This window comes from Populus euphratica, unplaced genomic scaffold, assembly GCF_000495115.2.
Source record: "Populus euphratica unplaced genomic scaffold, PopEup_1.0 scaffold21.1, whole genome shotgun sequence".
NCBI classification, from domain to species: Eukaryota; Viridiplantae; Streptophyta; class Magnoliopsida; order Malpighiales; family Salicaceae; genus Populus; species Populus euphratica.
In genome coordinates, this window is record NW_011499887.1 from 211,981 (window position 1) to 231,751 (window position 19,771).

The 19,771-nt window shown below is 33.8% G+C and overlaps 2 protein-coding genes across 8 annotated transcripts; both read left to right on the top strand.

Annotated features, from left to right (window-relative positions):
* Positions 1 to 6,824: 6,824 nt before the first annotated feature.
* On the top strand, positions 6,825 to 12,605 carry LOC105130448 (protein PHR1-LIKE 1-like). 3 transcript variants are annotated; one of them, XM_011032969.1, is made up of 9 exons: positions 6,825 to 7,067; positions 7,569 to 7,572; positions 8,899 to 9,894; positions 10,391 to 10,586; positions 10,764 to 10,840; positions 10,963 to 11,002; positions 11,247 to 11,319; positions 11,421 to 11,490; positions 12,092 to 12,605. In XM_011032969.1, the coding sequence occupies exons 3-9, from the start codon at positions 9,226 to 9,228 to the stop codon at positions 12,416 to 12,418; spliced, it is 1,452 nt and encodes a 483-aa protein (XP_011031271.1). In that variant the 5' UTR covers positions 6,825 to 7,067; positions 7,569 to 7,572; positions 8,899 to 9,225; the 3' UTR covers positions 12,419 to 12,605. The 3 variants fall into 3 exon arrangements, with proteins under 3 accessions (XP_011031271.1, XP_011031269.1, XP_011031270.1); XM_011032967.1 differs by lacking the exon at positions 7,569 to 7,572 and having other exon boundaries at positions 8,859 to 9,894; XM_011032968.1 differs by lacking the exons at positions 6,825 to 7,067; positions 7,569 to 7,572 and adding an exon at positions 7,197 to 7,218 and having other exon boundaries at positions 8,859 to 9,894.
* A 1,391-nt stretch (positions 12,606 to 13,996) lies between these two features.
* On the top strand, positions 13,997 to 17,891 carry LOC105130447 (uncharacterized). 5 transcript variants are annotated; one of them, XM_011032962.1, is made up of 4 exons: positions 13,997 to 14,944; positions 15,331 to 17,198; positions 17,318 to 17,809; positions 17,844 to 17,891. In XM_011032962.1, exons 2-3 carry the CDS (start codon positions 15,476 to 15,478, stop codon positions 17,710 to 17,712), a joined length of 2,118 nt encoding a protein of 705 aa, XP_011031264.1. In that variant the 5' UTR covers positions 13,997 to 14,944; positions 15,331 to 15,475; the 3' UTR covers positions 17,713 to 17,809; positions 17,844 to 17,891. The 5 variants fall into 5 exon arrangements, with proteins under 5 accessions (XP_011031264.1, XP_011031265.1, XP_011031266.1 ...); XM_011032963.1 differs by having other exon boundaries at positions 15,385 to 17,198; XM_011032964.1 differs by lacking the exon at positions 13,997 to 14,944 and adding an exon at positions 14,972 to 15,080 and having other exon boundaries at positions 15,385 to 17,198.
* Positions 17,892 to 19,771: the final 1,880 nt, after the last annotated feature.

Below are 19,771 nucleotides of genomic sequence, written 5' to 3' on the forward strand. Positions count from 1 at the left end.
TCAATACTGGTTTTTTTCGGGTGATTATATTTATATATTTTATATTATTATAATGTTTAATCTATATCATTAATCGAATTATTATGCTCTGTAGATATGAGTGCTGGTACCAAACCTGGATGGTTACGTCAACGACGGTGGTAGTTTGTTCTGATATCAACAAAACATGCAATGAAAGATAAAATGAAGATGATTGGTCCCCCAATTCTGGGACCCACTGCCTGTCTGAAAGGAGAAATGCCCAGAGACCCCACCCTCATCAATTTGATTCCACAAAAAGAATGGTGAAAGTGACACGTGGGTTTACCCCTCGCCCCTTCTATGCCCATTCCCTCCCTCCATTAGCTACATATGTCTACATTATATGCCCTCCCATTTTCCACGCCCCACGCCCCACCCCCCCGTCTTTCTTAACCTTTCTTTTGCTTCGTGGACACACGCGCGCGCGAGTGTGTGTGTCTATATATATAATGCAAATTTTAGAAGATGAAACTTGATTTAATTTATAATATTTATTACATGAATTATAAAATTAAGTTACTCAGGTATAAAACAAACTATAATAAATTATAAAGCATGGTTTTTAATAAATTAAATATTAAAATATAAAATTAAAAAATAAAATGCAAATTAAAAAACAAATCAAAAAATATTATTGAAATGAATAGTATTTCTTGACATGATGTGCAATAAAAAACAGTATGCTAAACCCCGTACAAGGATTCCTCTCATATGCTAAACCCCGTACACAGTATTTACACCAGAGGATGCCTCTCGTCTCTTTTAATAATTCGATCAAACAAAGTATATTTATTTATATACGTTTGTGGGGTTTCATATGCTAAACCCCGTACAGAGTATTTACACAGGAGGCGGAGCCCTGTAGAAGGCTTGCGTGGGCTGTAGTCCAAGTCATAAAAATTAATTATAAAAAATTCAATTATTTATTTATTTATTGTCTTTTATGGAAACAGAAAAGAAGAAAATGTCTGTAGTGTAAGATAGTTTTTATTTCCGTCTGCTCCCTAAAGGTATGTGATATCTTTTCAGTGCTCGGTTAGAGACTTTAAGAAAAGGAGTTTTTTTTTTTCTATGGAACCTAATACAAATAATTAATTGGTGTGGGAATCATATTTACATGCATTTCAACCAACCCGGAGTTTTAGTTTTTTTTTTAACAGTGTATAAAGAGCTATAAAAATATAAAATCACCAAGTAAAGATTTATAAGTACTGATTTTTTATTTTAAATTTAATATTTTATATTCATTGCAATAGATTGTACACTAAAAATCTAATAATTTGAATGCATTAAGTTTTTTAATACTCTAATAAATCTCAATTTATAAATCATGATTTGCTAAATACTTATTAAATGCTTTGTCTTGATTTGTGTATAATAAAAGGAAGCATCATCAAATTGTTTAATGACAGTTTTTATTTCATTTTTTTTAATGAACCATTATGAATCATATTTTTTAAATTTTTTGAAACCACTTTGGACCAAGCTAACATTAATTTGAGTTAGGCTTAAACAAGCTAAACTCATACACAACAACTAAAACCAGAGTTACGGGGACACAACTAGAATGGAATAAATATTTAAAAAAATAATTTACTTATTATTTTAAAGTTAAGTTATTCAAATCTCCTCATATTCTACATTGTTTTTTTTATCCTTGAATACTCAACAATGAGGATCAATGATAGTTTATCAGCATTATTATTATGATATATCTAACTTAACAATAAATTTTCAGTTTAAAGAATTAAATTTTAGATTCGGTGATGGAACAGTGGAACTTCTTGTACTTAATTCTATTTTTAGAACCTATGAACAACTTGAAATCATTTAAGGCCAGTGCTATTTATAATAAACAAGAAATTTGTTAAGAAATTTTATTTTGAAGATTTCAATTAATAAGAGATGTATTATTTGAGATCTTAATTAAAGCATTATCAGATTGATATGATTCATCATAAAAGCTTTAAAAATATATCTATCATTTCTGAATTATATCGAGAATTAACTAAAACAAACAAGTCACAATAACATCATTTGATTAACAGGTTAATTCATTTTGTTTTGACTTTGCCTGTTTTTACCGACACTACAACGTGAGCATTTTCAGCCATGAAATATGTTAAAGTCATGCTTCACAATAAAATAAAAAAGGAGTTCTTAGCGGGTTTTATGATGAATTACATTGAACGAGAGTTTGTTAAAGATATTGATTTAAATTCAATTATAGATTAATTATATCATACAAAGTATCAAAGGGTGCAACTTTTGTAATGTAATTTATTTTCAAATTTATGTATTTTTAATTTAATTTAATTTTTATATTCTGTGTTGTGTATTTGGATTGAAACTTTATTGTTAACTTGATAAATTTATATATATAAGTCAACGATTAATTTTAAAAAATAATTTATGTGTATTTATATTGCAATCCAGGGCAAAAAAAAATTTCTGGCTTCGTCCTTGATTTACACCTTATTTTTTTAAAATAATTTTTTTAAAAAAATATACTAAAATAATATTTTTAAGATTTATTTTTAATACTAGTGTATCAAAATAATTTAAAAATATTTAAAAAATTAATTTGTAACAAATAAAAAAAATTGAATCTTTTTAAAAACGTTTTCAAAAGAAAAGAGAACAAATAGAGTAAGAGCAAGGGGGAGCCGGTACATCGGAGGTGACGCCAATCAGAGAGACGCACTGGCGACGACGAGGGAACCTAGGAATGGTCAAGAAATGAGCAAGGAGGAGTGAGCGATTCAAGCCAGTTAAGAGTGTAATTGTGGATATTAATTAGATAAGTTAATGATTATGTATTTTAAAAGTATTTTTTAAAAAATTTAATTATTTTTAATTGTTTAACTTGAAATTAGTATTTTTTTTAATATTTTTATATTATTTTGGTATGTTGGTTTTGAAAATAATTTTTTAAAAAATAAAAACATATTTTAAATAAAAAATAATTTAAAAAAATAAAGAGAAATACCGAACTAATAATAAAAGTCATTAACAAGTGGCAATTGCATAATTGTGGATATTAATTAGATAAGTCAATGATTATGTATTTTAAAAGTATTTTTTAAAAAATTTAAATTTTTTTAATTGTTTAACTTGAAATTAGTATTTTTTTTAATATTTTTATATTATTTTGATACGTTGATTTTGAAAATAATTTTTTAAAAAATAAAAAATATATTTTAAATAAAAAATATTTTAAAAAATAAAGAGAAATACCGAACTAACAATAAAAGTCATTAACAAGTGGCAATTGCATGTCAGCGTGTCTTGAGTTAGAAAACAAATGTTAGGGGGCCCACATCTCTTCTTCCAGTCATTTCCGGAATTGCGTCTCGCTTTTGATCATCGTTATCATCATTAGATACACGGTGCTGTTTGCATCTATATTTCAAGCGTGTTTAAAAAAAAGATTTAATTTTTTTATTTTTAATAATAAATTTTAAAAAATAAAAAATATTATTTTAATATATTTAAAAAAAAATCAAAAAAAAATGTCTGGATCCAGTACAGTCCGTCCAATGGTGTGAGAAACCGTGATGTCTTCACGTGATGAAGAACTTGGAACTATCTAGCTATTTGATTTACCGAGGCTGGCCATGTCACGGCTGGAATACACGTGGTCCGATCACTTTTGCGGGTTGATGATTTAGACCGGTTTGAATAAAAAAGTAAAAAAAATTAAAAATTCAGTGACCCGTTTTAAAATTCAAGTTGATCAAGTGACCCGATTAAAAGCCAGCTATTAACTTGTTATTTGAATTCTTTTATAAAAAAATGCGGTTTTGATTCTTTTAATTTTATATATATATATATATCGATCGAGTGTGTGTTTTGTTTAGTATGATGAATTCATGGAAGATCGGAGAGGCCATGTAGTCATTCGCTTGCCTGGCGCCCTCGGTCAAGGACGAATACTTTATTTTGTCTGCTGTGAGTCATACGTCACAGGACTGCATGCCGTAGGGTTTCCAAAAATAGTTTAATTCACGAAAGGGAAAAAAAAAAAAAAACCTTAGTTTATTTTACAATGTTTTCAAGAATTGAAATCTATATTCCAAATCTTTTTTTTATTTGGAAGCGAGAAAATTTATTTTTAAAAAAATCTATTTTTTAGATATAAGTGATTTAATAAAATTTTAATTATCTTAGATTTTTATAAAAGATACATATTTTTATTTGAATCTGAGATCTGTTATGCAAATCTTAAATTTTTTATTACCATATTAGACCTTTTAAAAATAAAATAAAATTTTTATATTCATTTAAAAAAAAAAGATTTAATTTTTTTTATTTTTAATAATAAATTTTAAAAAATAAAAAAATATTATTTTAATATATTTAAAAAAAATCTAAAAAAAATGTCTGGATCCAGTACAGTCCGTCCAATGGTGTGAGAAACCGTGATGTCTTCACGTGATGAAGAACTTGGAACTATCTAGCTATTTGATTTACCGAGGCTGGCCATGTCACGGCAGGAATACACGTGGTCCGATCACTGACCGGTTTGAATAAAAAAGTAAAAAAATTAAAAATTCAGTGACCCGTTTTAAAATTCAAGTTGATCAAGTGACCCGATTAAAAGCCAGCTATTAACTTGTTATTTGAATTCTTTTATAAAAAAATGCGGTTTTGATTCTTTTAATTTTATATATATATATATATCGATCGAGTGTGTGTTTTGTTTAGTATGATGAATTCATGGAAGATCGGAGAGGCCATGTAGTCATTCGCTTGCCTGGCGCCCTCGGTCAAGGACGAATACTTTATTTTGTCTGCTGTGAGTCATACGTCACAGGACTGCATGCCGTAGGGTTTCCAAAAATAGTTTAATTCACGAAAGGGAAAAAAAAAAAAAAACCTTAGTTTATTTTACAATGTTTTCAAGAATTGAAATCTATATTCCAAATCTTTTTTTTATTTGGAAGCGAGAAAATTTATTTTTAAAAAAATCTATTTTTTAGATATAAGTGATTTAATAAAATTTTAATTATCTTAGATTTTTATAAAAGATACATATTTTTATTTGAATCTGAGATCTGTTATGCAAATCTTAAATTTTTTATTACCATATTAGACCTTTTAAAAATAAAATAAAATTTTTATATTCTAAATCTTACTCAACAAATAATAATTTATATTATATATCTTTTTATAATTTAACTTATTTTATATTTATAAATTATAATTCTTTAAAATATGACGGATAAATGTAAAAACAACTAAATTATAAAGCGAGCAAAGTAATTTTTACTCAACAAAACATATTCTTAAATTAAAACAAATCATATAAAACACAAGTTACATGTAACTTTCTGATCACTCCAATCTTATTTATTTAAATTATTATATTTTTTTTTAATTTTTTTTATATTTATTTTGGAGCATAGTTGATGTTATTTTTTAAAGCATTTTCATACAGAAATATATCAAAATGATATATTTTTTATTTTTCTGTCTTAGATTTTTATAAAAGATACATGTTTTTATTTGAACCTGAGATCTGTTATGCAGATCTTAAATTTTTTATTACCATATTAGGCTTTTTAAAAATAAAATAAAATTTTTATATTCTAAATCTTACTCAACAAGTAATAATTTATATTATATATCTTTTTATAATTTAATTTATTTTATATTTATAAATTATAATTCTTTAAAATATGACGGATAAATGTAAAAACAACTAAATTATAAAGCGAGCAAAGTAATTTTTACTCAACAAAACATATTCTTAAATTAAAACAAATCATATAAAACACAAGTTACATGTAACTTTCTGATCACTCCAATCTTATTTATTTAAATTATTATATTTTTTTTTAATTTTTTTTATATTTATTTTGGAGCATAGTTGATGTTATTTTTTAAAGCATTTTCATACAGAAATATATCAAAATGATATATTTTTTATTTTTTTAATAATTTTTAAAATTAACATATCAAAAAATAATTAATATTATTTTTTTAAATTTTTATAAAAAACCTTTTACACTCGGTTGTTATCATAGTTTTACAGCTACAATTTCTTAATTTAAAGATTATTTTTTTCTTGAATGATTTACGATGAGAACAAGTCAAGAACAAACACATGCAGTATACACTACGCAGCTTAAATCAATCTGCAAAAATCATGCTAAATATAACCATAGCTTATAACTACAAGGGATTAACTTGGTAGCCAACGATATTTGCTACTCTTTTTTAAAAAAAAATCAAAACTTGAAACTAATATCTAGAATAATTTATCAAGCCTTTCTAAATATACAAGAAATTAATACAGAAAACATGTTTCCAAGAGGTACTAAAAAAATCTTAATTTCGATTGCCATATAATATGCCCCAATATATCTTCATTCAGCAAAAAAAATCACATACTGCTTAGACAGATTTTCTCGCACCCATGGAAGAAGAAAAAAAGGATAGCAACAAAAAGTGGGAAGAAGTGAAAATGGCAGGCGTCAACGGGGAGGAGCCGAGGATGAGATAGGTTAGTCCAACAAAGGGGGAAGCAGTAAGAGATAGAGCAACACACCAAGTACAAAACACGACAACACAGTGAAATCAAGAGGATGGTGATGAGCTCAGCTAAGCCTCACAAAAAGTTTCTAATTTTAGATGATGGAATAAAGATCCCACAGGCACAAGTAAACCCCACATCAGAACAGACAGGCCACCAAGATTCACCTGCCATTGGTGCGTGTATCTCATTCACTCCCACGGCCTGTGAACCTCTGTAATCTCCACAAGGCAATCAATCATCATCTCAACTTGTAGTTTCTTTCTCCACTTAAAAACTGATTCCCCGCAGCCAAATCTCTCTCAAATACTTCACCCCTGCCCTGCCTTCAGTTTCTTTAGGATTCCAGTTTAGCCTGTGTTTTGTATCCTTTTCTTCTCTACCCAGGACAGCATACAACGTTAGATTCAAAGCGCCTTAACATTGTTGTTTGTATATCTGTCTGTTAATTTCTTCCTTCAGCAAGCATAACGAAAATAGGACAGAAAAAAAGATCCCATAATCTCAGGTGATTTTTTAATGAACGGTTCTTTTTCTTGCTTGTGACATAGATAGATGCATGGAATCTTACCACCTACTTTTGAGGATTCGTTGTCTGATTTCCTCTACAAGTATGACTGACTTACTATCATGACATTTTGTCTTTCAACTCTGTCTTTGTGAGTTTTTTTTTTTTCCTTGCTTATTAATTGGTGCCCTTTTGAATTCCTTTTCTGTTATATGAGTTTAATTCTATTTGGGTTTCTCTCATTTTGAGTGTTTATGCTTTCTTAGTTTGGTTTTTGAGTTATTGTTTAAGAAGAAGAAATCTTTTCTTATCCTTAGTGGTCTGAGAAAGTTTGGGGTCTGTTTTATTGACACTTGTCTATCAGGTTAATATTTAGGTCTGTCCTTTTATCTTAACTAAATAAGAAATATAAAATAATTTTAAAGCTTTTGGTATATGCCGACATGGTGGAGAAGAAGGTGGCGGTTTTGCTTAGAGTCGCAGTTAAAAAGTGTGTTAGAGCTTGGTGAGTAGGTTCCTGCGTGCTTGTTTAGTGGCAGTTGTCATGGGATTTAAGCTTTAACAGATAACGATAACGATACAGGTTGTAGTTTCTGTGTTTGCTACAATCTGAAATGAAATTTAACAAAAAAAAGTGTTTTATGCTGGTGAAGAGGCAAAGTAAATCTAGCGACTGTCTTTGAGCTGGGAAGTCTGCTGGTGGTGGCTGAGTTGGTTGGGGAAGGGGCTAATGCTCTTCACTTTATAGGCTAGCAGTGGTAGTAGCCGAGGCGCCTTGTTTATGCTGGCGGCAGGGGCCAAGCAACACCGGTCACTGTAGCCAGTGCTACAGTGACCGGTGTCTGTCTTATTCATCTGTCAGTCGTGTGCTGTTACAAGTGTCCAGGTAACAGGCTCATGTTTCTTATAGTGAGGAATCATTAACATCTCCAATTTTCAAGCAAATTAAAGCAAGGACTGGGAATATGTTGTCCTTAACTATCATCACTAATTGGTTTTAATAGAGACCTTCTCAAAGGGTTTGGAATGTGTCCATACAAAATCCTTTGGAGAACCCTCTTCTAGTTTTTTTCTGCAACCAGTTTATGGACCATACTGGTGCTGGAGATGCTTACATCAGTGTGACAAGAATCCTTATGGAGGGAGGATGTCTGAAAAGGACACGATATTTTTTTAGATTAACGTGAGTGTCCGGGCCAGCTTGCGTGCCACGACTAATCCCATGGGCAAAAGGACACGATACTTGAGATACCTTAGTTGTGGATGTGTAATCATAGAATTCAGGACAGCAGAAAAGCCGAGATTGCTCTGCTGCTTAGTTTTTTTCTTCCTATTCAGTCTTAATTCCTTGTCTAATGTAGTACCAATATACTTTGTTGTTTTAGTTTAGGGTTCAGGTAGGAGTTGACAATGACAAATAATTTCTAATGCTTATAAGTCTTATGGTGCGCTTCTATAATGAGTTGCTAGTCTTTGATGTACAGGTGATTCTAGATATTATTTCGTGATGGAACTGTACTCTGCCCTGTGACTTGGAGGCAGCTTGGGCATGCTGTACTTGCTAATTACTGATGTGGCTATTTTGTCCGTGTTTAAATTACTGTTCTACAATTATGCTACATAATCGATTGCCTATCAAATAACTATTCAGAACTCTATAAATGTCTCTGCTAAGCTAGGAAAAATGGATTCTCACGGGTTTTCAACAGTCTAGTGGCTGCGTTGTTTTATAACTTGTATACAGTTTTTTGGTTCTAGTGTTGATCGATGCACTGCTTGTCTGGTTTGCAGTTTTCTCAGCCGAAAATTGTTTGCAATTGATTTAGCTAAGAGACTTCATGGTGATGCTTCCACTTCAAGATCTGTGTGGACCATGTGGCTTAACTGCCCGTAAAATTTAGCAGATAACTGATGGGCAGATCTTGTTACTGGAGTGAGCTTACAATCATAAACATACGATTGCTGAAGCTAATTTTTGTTACAGAAATGTAACACCCCAGTGCTGATCGAAGAGAGAAAAGTGTTCCGGAAATAAACATTGCTAAAATTCCAACCCTGCATCTCTAGCTCTATCATTTCCATCCTTAAAGCTTTTCTACCGGATTTTGGGGTATGGTATATGATTGTGTGAAAGGTAGATGAAGTTTGGGCTATCATCATGAATCATCATGCTGTCGTATCGGTAACAAAAAGTGAGACCAGTAAAGGAGGCACACAACCATTTTGCACAACCTTATTTCCAGTCCAGAATTCTCTTAGCGGCAAATCAGATTGTCAAACTTCATTGACAGGTGAATCTTCTTCTCCCCGCCCATCCCCGTTGATACAGGCAGAATCTCTCGGTTCTCCAAGTAAAATGGAACTGTCTACAGCCCAACATCAAATGTATTGTCTGAAATTTGGACCAGACAGCCCTCTTTCCCCTACTTCCCATGTCCAAAGTACTAAGAGCACATTTCAACGCTCTTCTGTCTTCTGTACAAGTTTATATCTGTCATCTTCATCGATCTCTGAAACTAATCGACAGCTCGGAAATTTGCCGTTTCTCCCACATCCTCCAACATACAGCCACTCCGTTTCTGCCACTGATTCAACAAAATCTCCCCTGCTTTTCAGTGAGGATTTAAGCAATCAGTACGACGAGGAGCATTCAGCTGCTTTTATGAAAGACTTTCTTAATTTGTCTGGAAATGCTTCTGAGGGAAGCTTTCATGGTATGAACTATACAGGTGACAATTTAGAACTAACAGAGCAATTGGAGCTGCAGTTTTTGTCTGACGAACTTGAAATAGCTATCACAGACCACGGAGAAAACCCCGGGCTTCATGTAAGTGGATTATCGCAATCATCAATCAGATTCTGGTTGTGTTGAATGCACTGAAAGTACTTTTATTGTACTGTAATTGTATCGTCAACCAGAGGAATCATCTATATTTTAAGGGTCTCTTTTCTTTCCAAACTTCATTCACCTTAAAGTTGATAAGATAGGACCAAAAAAGAAATTCTCGAGGTGTTTATACTCATTATGGTTAGAATTGAATAGATCGAGTATCCCCCACTATCAATATCTTAATCAATATTGGGTTCTATTGGTTGACTACATGCTTGTCTGCTAATTAAAGAAAAATGGATGACTGAAGATCAGATTTTCTGCAGCTCAAATAAATAAATAAATAGATTTTCTCTTTTTTATGCAAGTTCTCCCAATTCAATGCAGAAAACAGGGTCCTTTTTTACTTTTTTTTTTACATTTAGACTCGCGTATGATGGACTGCTGCATCATCTTCGACTAATTTATGCCTCTCTTTGGATCTGTTTTCTAGGAAATATATGGAACTCCTGAAACTTCATCGAAACCAGCTACAGGATTCGCATGCAACCAGGACTCTCCTTCCGTTGACGCACTTTCAAGCCACCCCTCCCCTGGTTCATCCACTGCACACAAGCCAAGGATGAGATGGACGCCTGAGCTTCACGAACGCTTTGTAGAGGCTGTCAATAAGCTTGATGGGGCTGAAAGTGAGTAACCTGTGTTGCCTAGTCTACCAAAAGATTTAGGCTTTGTGCTTTTCATTCAAAGGTCCCTATTGTGATAGGAGGCTTGAACCACTGAATTATTTGAACCATGACAACACCTCAACGGGCTCTTTGGATTTATTTTTATATATAAGGTTTCCTTGTTGCTTTAAAATGTAGAGGCTACTCCAAAGGGTGTGTTAAAGCTTATGAACGTTAAAGGTTTGACCATCTATCATGTGAAAAGCCACTTACAGGTATTCAATCTATGTTATATTTAGACTTTCCCATCCAATCTGAATTAGTCATTGTGAACTTAGTTGCGCATGCTTTATTTGTAAAGTTTTTTACCTTCCCTTTATTGTTTTTTGTTTTTCAGAAATACCGACTTGCCAAGTATTTGCCGGAAAAGAAGGAAGGTGATGAATCCATAATCTTAAAGAAGTCATGCTTATCATTGCCATCATCATCATTACCAAAATCCTCTTAAGGAATAACTCAATATGTGCATGATTCTGTGCCATTGTTGACTAGTGCTATAGTTAAATGGCATTTTTTGTGGGTTCTTTGATCTGTTTTTGCTTTTATATATGCATGCAAGGATAATTATTTTTTTTCCAATTTTCTTTCTGAATTGTTGAGATTTCCCCCCTTTCTGTACAGAGAAGAAAGCTTCTTGCTCTGAAGAAAAGAAAGTGGCTTCAATCAACATTGACGGTGATGTGAAGAAAAAAGGGTTAGTACTAGTCTATTTTGCCTTTTCAATTTCACGTGGACATCTTGGCATTTTGTTCTGTCAAACAATGTGTAGAAAATTTACACTCTTTTCATGTCTAGGACAATTCAAATCACTGAAGCTCTTCGCATGCAAATGGAAGTCCAGAAGCAGCTACATGAACAACTTGAGGTATGTTATGCACCTCACTTGTGACTACCGTTTGGTTTCTATCTTCTTTCTCTCGTAGTTGATCCCATAGATTGGTTGCACCTGCTATTATACTCCTGGGACTATCCATTCTTGTTTCCTCGTTGTCAGGACAACACTGAAATAATTGCTTGATTACTTTTGGGGAAAGCTTTGGGTTGAGGCCATTACCTCATTGTAGTTGTTCATCCTTCTCTTCCCGAGCCTCTTCCTTGTTTGCTTTTGTCCTCCCTTCCCTCATACGAGCTGTTGTAAACTAATTCTTGTAGTGTCATGTCTGAGTTTTCACTGTAAACTTACTTTGATGGCGAAAATAGCGTGTTTGTTTTGTTTTAATGAAGAATCGGATCTCAAACTAGAATATACAGTACAATATAAATGCAGCTTTAAGGCAATTTCTCGAACAAGATTTTGACCTAGGGCTTGGGATAAGTTTGCTTTTACCTTTATTCATATAAGCAGATCAGTCTTCTTTGTGGTGGATGGATTTGTTCTCATAATTTCCATAGACATGCATTGGATGCAGATCTTTGATCTTCCCCTTTGGGATAACTTGTTCTTTGTTCCTATATTCTTTACGCAGGTACAGAGAACTCTGCAGTTACGGATAGAGGAACATGCTAGGTATTTGCAAAAGATAATAGAGCAGCAGAATGCTGGCAGTGCCTTACTTTCTCCCAAAAACCTGTCAGCATCAACCAATCCACCTAAAGATTCTGAGCTGCCACCTCCTTCCCCGTCAGCTGTTGCTGAGTCTAAAATTGAATTGTCATCACCCCTGCCTTCATCAAAGCATAAAGCAGCTGACAGTGATAATTTTGAAAAACAAACATCCGAGAAAAGGATCCGTCTTGAAGAAAAGTCAGAATCAGCATCAGAAGATGCTGTGGTTGAAGATCCTCCTGTATAACAACATTGGCCTTGCTGCGGCTACCAGTACTCGCTAGTCTCAATTGTTTGGAAGTCTCCAAGATAATACAAGTCTGTAGACCTTCGATCCCTTGTAAAATAGTATAATTGAATTGAGAGTTGCTTGATTTGTATCTCATGACATTTTAGCTGTTTGAATAAAAAGAAAAACTAGCATTTCGAATTGCCGGGGCCTGTTAGATATCCCTAGTTGCTGCCATGCTTACTTTTAGCGCAAACTACTTCACTATTATGGGTTGCAATTATTATTATGTTTCCTGCGTAAACACAACCAGTCGCTCTCTTTTTTTTGCCTCCTATTTTCAACGTAGGGTTTTATCAAGTTGATTAATGATAATTTAATAATTTAATAAATATAAAATATAATTTTAAAATCAAAATTAACTGGTGTGTAATATATCTGTCAACATGTGGGATATACTTATGATTTTTGGGCGGCATCTAGCTTTTTTTTTTTTTACTTTAATTTATATTTATATTAATTTTGGTTTTCATCATCTTAATTGTTATTTATTTTACTTATAATATTTTTTAAAGTTAAATTTATTTTTCAATTTCATTTCTCAACATTTGAATTCATTTAATTTTTTTATCCAATTTGATAATATTTTTTTGATTGTTATTATTTTATTTTATCATTTTCTTGATTTATTTTAGTTTTTCAATTTCATCCCTCATTGTTTATTGCTATTTATTTTATTTTTTAATTATTTTTAAAATTATATCTTTTTTCAATTTCACTCCTTGATACTTTGATGATTGAGAATTTTATTTTATGATTTTTTTTGTGTCTATCTTTCATAGGGTAATTTCAATCTCATTACATGGATCATAAATTTCAAATATTAGCTTGATTTAATTTTTATTTTTAAGTCTTTTCTAAATTGATGTTTTTCAACTTTATTTATCTATATTAGATTGTTAGGCTTTGGGTTTAGTGATTTTTTTTTCTATAAAGTTATTCTGATTTTAGATTCCGTATCACAGGTTAGTTAAGTTAATTCAGGTTGACTCGAGTTTTTTTTAATGTTTTTTAATTGTTTTTTTTTTCAGTTTTTCTTTTATTTAGTTTATTTGAGAACTGAGATTTTTTTTTTAATATATTGTTATTTCAATTTCATAAATTTAGCATACCGATTACTTGGTTCTTTGTTTAGTGCTTGATTTTCTCGTAATTGAGCTTTAATTTTGTTGAATGTTATTTTGTTTTTATTTATTTTTTATTTTGTTATTAAATAAAATTATTAATATATTTTAATAATATTTAGATGAAATAATAATATTGATGATATCATGCTTGATCTAGCTTGTGATGTCATGCGGGCACACGCCTCGGGCACCTATTAATGGACACCAGGGGTTTGATGCTGCTGGAAGGCTTGATGAGTCTCTATTGTCATTGCAGGCTTACTCACAGGCACTACTTCCTGGTAAGTTTCCCACCATTTTGAAGCGAACTCATTTCTTGCTTACCGAGCTTCATACAAGTCATTAGGACCAAACTTTTTAGTTCGGTGCTAATCCCATGCAACTGAAAGGAAAAAAAGGAATAGAACCATCGCATCTAATTTTGTTAGCTGTGGCTGATACTTGTTAATCCTGCACCTATACAATGCTAGTTCCATCTTGGAAACAGGGACTGCCAGGGGATGCGGGTGGCAATATCGTACCAAAAGGGAATCAAATGAAGATCTTTCAACATCATCACTCTAATTCTGCATGGACATAAATAATGCAGGCAGGCAACCAAGGGAAGGAATAGGATCCTTGAGGGGTCATTTCTCAGTGGATGTTAGTATTGCTTTAGTTATTTAATTTTTCTTGTGAGAACTACTGGTTCCAATTAGTACGTTGCCTGCAGAAACGTTATCTTTTGGATTTAACTATCTTGAGTTCCTCCGAGCAGATTTGTTCCTTTTCATGATTCAGTTTCATTGTCTAAGAATATCGTTTCTGATTTCTGGGGCCATTGGAATACAAAGCCAGCCTCACCAACAAGGTAGGAAGGGAGAACTAGTTCATAATGAGATGAACTGGTAAGAAAAAATATGTACCAAAACAAAAGATATATCAGGTCTGTAACTGTATAAACATGATTATTCAACCACCCTGTTAATACTACCGATGTTTTATTTATGTATATTGCATGGTAAAGGGCCTGATTTTAGCATTTCTTTCAAAAAGTAGTGTCGCTTGTGCTGTTTGTTACACACGGCACCTGCCAATTGCCATGATCAAACCGCAGCGCCTCCAAATGGCAACACCTCATCAGCTGGTGGCGCGTTAATCTTATTCGAGTGGAGTTGGGTTAGGACTTAATGACAGAACATAATTCAACATAGATTCAAGCACGTGTCCTCAATGCCCTCGGGATTCCCAGTCGAAACCATTTTACAGTTACAGACTAGAGAACACGCAGAAATGAGAGAGAGAGAGAAGCTGCAAATGAAAGAAAAGCCGACGGAGTGATAGATTCTTGGAGATAAATTCTCAGTCTTTCTTCTTTGTGAGTATTTCCCACTCTCTTGCTGCAAATGAAAGAAAAGCCGACCGAGTGGTAGATTCTTGGAGATAAATTCTCAGTCCTTCTTCTTTGTGAGTATTTCCCACTCTCTTAGCTTTCGAAGTCTGGACTCTAAAAGGTACCTTTTTTCCCCCACTTTCTCCGTTGTTTTGGTCTCTTGAATGTGGAAAACCATGCTGTTTCTTCTCATTTATACATATTTTCTTGTGGGTAAGCTTTAATCTTAGTTATTGTTAGCCCCAAAAGGCTTTCTTCTTCTACTTTCACTTTCTGATGTGTAAAGTTTAGGCCTTTATGTCTAACGAAGAAAATTTTCTTCTTTGGTCTAATTTCTTATGTGCTTGTACCAAATGGGCTTTACTTGACAGGTCTATTGATTTCTGCAATTGTATTCCCTTGAGTTGTTTTGTGTGGATTTGCAGTGGAAGCTTGCTGATTGCACATATTGAGGGCTCTCTCTAAATTCAGATTGTGCAATTTTAAGAATTTCCTTCTTCTCTTAAATTTAACGTGATGACTGCTGGTGAAGTGTCCATTAATATTCATGATCATGGTGCTGCTCTTGATGAGAAAAAGAAAAGAGTTCAATGCAATTACTGTGGTAAAGTACTGAGTGGTTTCTCCCGTCTTAAGTACCACGTAGGAGGTATACGAGGGGATGTAGTGCCATGTGAAAAGGTCGCCGAAAATGTGAGGGAATCATTCAGAAGCATGTTGTTAGAAACTAAAAGAGCGAGTCGTGACAATGAAGTTCAGAATCTGTATCACCCAGATCTCCCTTGGAAGAGATATTGCTCCCCTGACTTGAATGCTGCTAAGCGTAACAAGCGGGATGGCAATCAAACCACAGGTTGTGGGAGTGGAATGCATGCAGAGATGCACTCTGTGGTAGAAGATGATATGACTGAACATGTTTCAGTTAATAATAGAACAAGAGCCATGAGTAGTGGAGCAAAGGAAAATGTAATGCCAAGGCAAGCTCAAAGATGCATTGGCAGATTCTTTTACGAAACGGGTTTTGATTTCAGTGCTTCCACTTTGCCTAGCTTCCAGAGAATGATAAATGCCAGTCTTGATGATGGTCATTCAGAGTATAAGGTTCCTTCTTTACAAGATTTGAAAGGGTGGATCCTCCATGATGAAGTAGAGGAGATGAAAAGATATGTGAACGAGATTAGTCGTTCATGGGCAAGCACTGGGTGCAGTGTTTTGCTGGATGGATGGGTTGACGAGAAGGGTCGCAACCTGGTTAGTTTTGTTGTGGAATGCCCTGGGGGTCCAACTTATCTCCGCTCAGCTGATGTTTCAGCTATCATTGATGATGTGAATGCCTTACAGTTGTTGCTGGAAGGAGTTATTGAGGAGGTTGGGATTGACAACGTAGTTCAAATTGTAGCTTTTTCTACAGTAGGCTGGGTGGGGGCTGTAGGCGAGCAGTTTATGCAAAGATATTGGTGTGTGTTCTGGTGTGTGAGTGCATCTCATTGCATTGAGCTCATGCTGGAAAAAATTGGGGCAATGGATTCCATCAGAAGAACACTGGAAAAGGCAAAGATCATTACGAAGTTCATCTATGGACATAAAAAAGTTTTGAAACTTACGAGAAATCATATAGATGTCTACGACTTGATAAAGCCCTCCAAGATGAAGTTGGCTATGCCGTTCTTCACCTTGGAGAATATTCTATCAGAAAAGAAGAACTTGGAGGAAATGTTTTATTCATTTGAGTGGAAGACCTCAGTCTGGTCTTCTACTGCGGAGGGAATGCGAGTGGCTCGTCTGGTTGGGGATCCCTCTTTCTGGAGTGGAGCTGAGATGGCCTCAAAAGCAACCGTGCCACTGCTGCGTGTTCTTTGCTTGGTTAACGAGGGAGATAAACCGCAAGTGGGATTCATATATGAAACCATGGATCAAGTAAAAGAGACAATTAAAAAGGAATTCAAAAACAAGAAATCAGATTATACGCCTTTTTGGACAGCAATAGATGACATCTGGGATACGCATCTCCATAGCCCTCTACATGCAGCTGGTTATTATTTAAACCCATGTCTTTTCTATTCATCTGATTTCTACAGTGACCCAGAGGTTACATTCGGGCTGTTATGTTGCGTTGTTCGTATGGTGGCAGACCAGCGCACTCAACTAAAAATAACATTTCAGCTTGACGAGTATAGACATGCTAGAGGAGCTTTTCAAGAGGGAAAAGCAATTGTCAAAAGAACCAATATTTCTCCAGGTAAAGGCTATTCCTTCGTTTTGTTTCCTTTTACCCCCTTCCCTCAAATCTTGATTGCTTCATTGAGTTGGCCATGAACTAAGTTTTTAACTTCGACGCCCCTGTAAATTTAAATGCAGCTCAATGGTGGTGTACCTATGGGAAACAATGTCCTGAGCTGCAAGGACTTGCCGTCAGAATTCTGAGCCAAACCTGTGATGGCGCATCTAGGTATGGCCTGAAGAGGAGTATGGCTGAGAAGCTCCTCACGGATAGAAGGAACCCTATCGAGCAACAAAGACTGAGGGACTTAACGTTCGTTCATTACAACTTGCAGGTGCAAAACAAACGATCTGGTTTCAGAAGCGATGTTATTAGTGAAGAGATTGATCCAATGGATGACTGGGTTGTGGACGAAGCACCACAGGAGGTTGTGCCTGAACATGGTGACCGTGGATTGATGGACTCAGAGTGCAGTGAAGCTGAAGGACATTGTGGAATTCAAGCAAAGGAGGAGGCCATTGAAGATGCATGACCACAAAAATGTAGTGGTAGCTCTCACGTTTTTTGTGTTTTTTTTTCTGCTCTTTCACGGGATAGAACCATCATATCCTTTTTGTAATTAGCCTTCTGTTAATGAAGTCTTTACATCTAAATATAATGTAGGTTTCTGAAGTCTTCACATCTAAATATAATGTAGGATGTTTATATTTTTTTTCTCCTCCTCCTTTTTTTCCCACTAATTAATTTTGATGGCATGGAATACATTATATCAGAGAAATACTGTCTTAATGGTTCCAAAACCAACGAAATTAGAACTGATTGAAATATTGTATTAAAATAAGAGAATATTGAGTTCTTAATCCCTATGAATTGTCCACCAGAAGGCAATTGTCCCCAAAGTTCAAGCTATTTATTATTCGATTATCATCACTTCTCTTTTCAATTGCTAATTCAACAATGGCCTAACTTTTATTCAAAAATTTTCTGGATGCCCTTCACAAAATGACAATGAAGGCTTGAGATTTTGGTTTGTATTTGCAAATGCCATGCTCCTGGATTGCATATTTGTGATGCTTTCTTCCAAAACCGTTCACTTGGTTTCTCCCTTCGCAACTTCTCTAATGAGGATCTATATTCTTTCAAGCATCACTAAATGACAATTTATATCACGCATGATTTAGCCTTTTAGAAGTAAATGGTGACTCATGGTTGGTTCTTGGATTCCTTTTTTCCCTTCTTTTTCTTGGATCATCGTTTTCCCAACATACCTATTTGTTTATTTGGATCATCTGTTGTGCCATGTAATTGTTCTGTGTGTTGTTTGTAATCCTTTACTTCCTTGGTGCAGCATCAAACTAAGCTCCTAGAAGACAACCTGGCTGTCCCTGAGTTCTCCACCCATCTCTTCCAAGTTTGCTTCAAGTGGAGATGAGTTTGTTGATTCAGATGGCCATGCAAACAGTAGTCCGCGTAGCAGACCTGCTGCGTTTCAAAATCCATCTGCGACAGATTCCAAGCTGCTTGAAGTTCCTCCAGCAGGCGTGAAGCAAGAGTTCAGACGCCCACTTGGATGGTTCATAAAGCGGTAAAGACATGGATTCTCTTGTGAAACAGATATCCCTTCTCTCCCAAAAGCAGTAATCACAATAAATAGTCACTGCTACACTAGTTAATTAGTATCCTGTACTAACCAATAAGTTGATCATAAGTTAATGATAAATTGTTCTTCAATGTGTCCTTCCTTGAGCACGAGATATGCTGTTAAATTTTTTTATATTTATGACTAAATGCAGGCCTCTCTTGAGCCAGTGCTGTTGTTCACGAAGCCTCTGGTTCCAGTAAAGTTGGCAGCTGCGGGCATTGCACCACCTGTAGATTCTTCAATGAAGGGCACCCGTTTGCCAAATCCCATTTTTATTTATTTTCCATACGAAGCTAATTATTAGTAGCTGTATTACCTTTTCTATAATTAATTATCCTTCATTAATCAATTATTACCTTCCTATGATTTCATGTTTTCTCTTTGTTCTCTCTCTCCAGAAAATACTAGGATAATTATTAAACCTCCTTTGAATAAAATTCTCATCTAAAAAACCCATCAATATATTTTTTTAATTACCCATCTGAACCCCAAATTAAAATATTCATCTAAAAAATACAGAAATATTCAATGATTTTATGCAGAAAATATCTTATAAGATTATATATCTCTAATGTTACATTTTCAATCTTTATGCTATGTATACAGTTGTGTTTTATAATATAAATTATATTTAAATATATGATTCAATAATCTTTTTTTCCTTTAAACTAATCAAATACAACTACAACTAGAAAAAAAAAAAAAGTTTATGATCAAGGAAACCAATTATGAGCAAGGAGTGCTATCATTTCTTAAATGTCTCAAATGGCAATATTAAGGTTTAGATCCCATGTCTCCCATCATCTTCTACCTCTAGCTTATAGTCAAGCTATTAATTAGCCAGGACTCCATTGGAACCTAACAAGAAATGGTTTCAAGATGAAGGAGAAAATGGAATGAGTCTATTAATAATAATAATACTAATAAAAAAAGAAAAGAATTGGAGCCT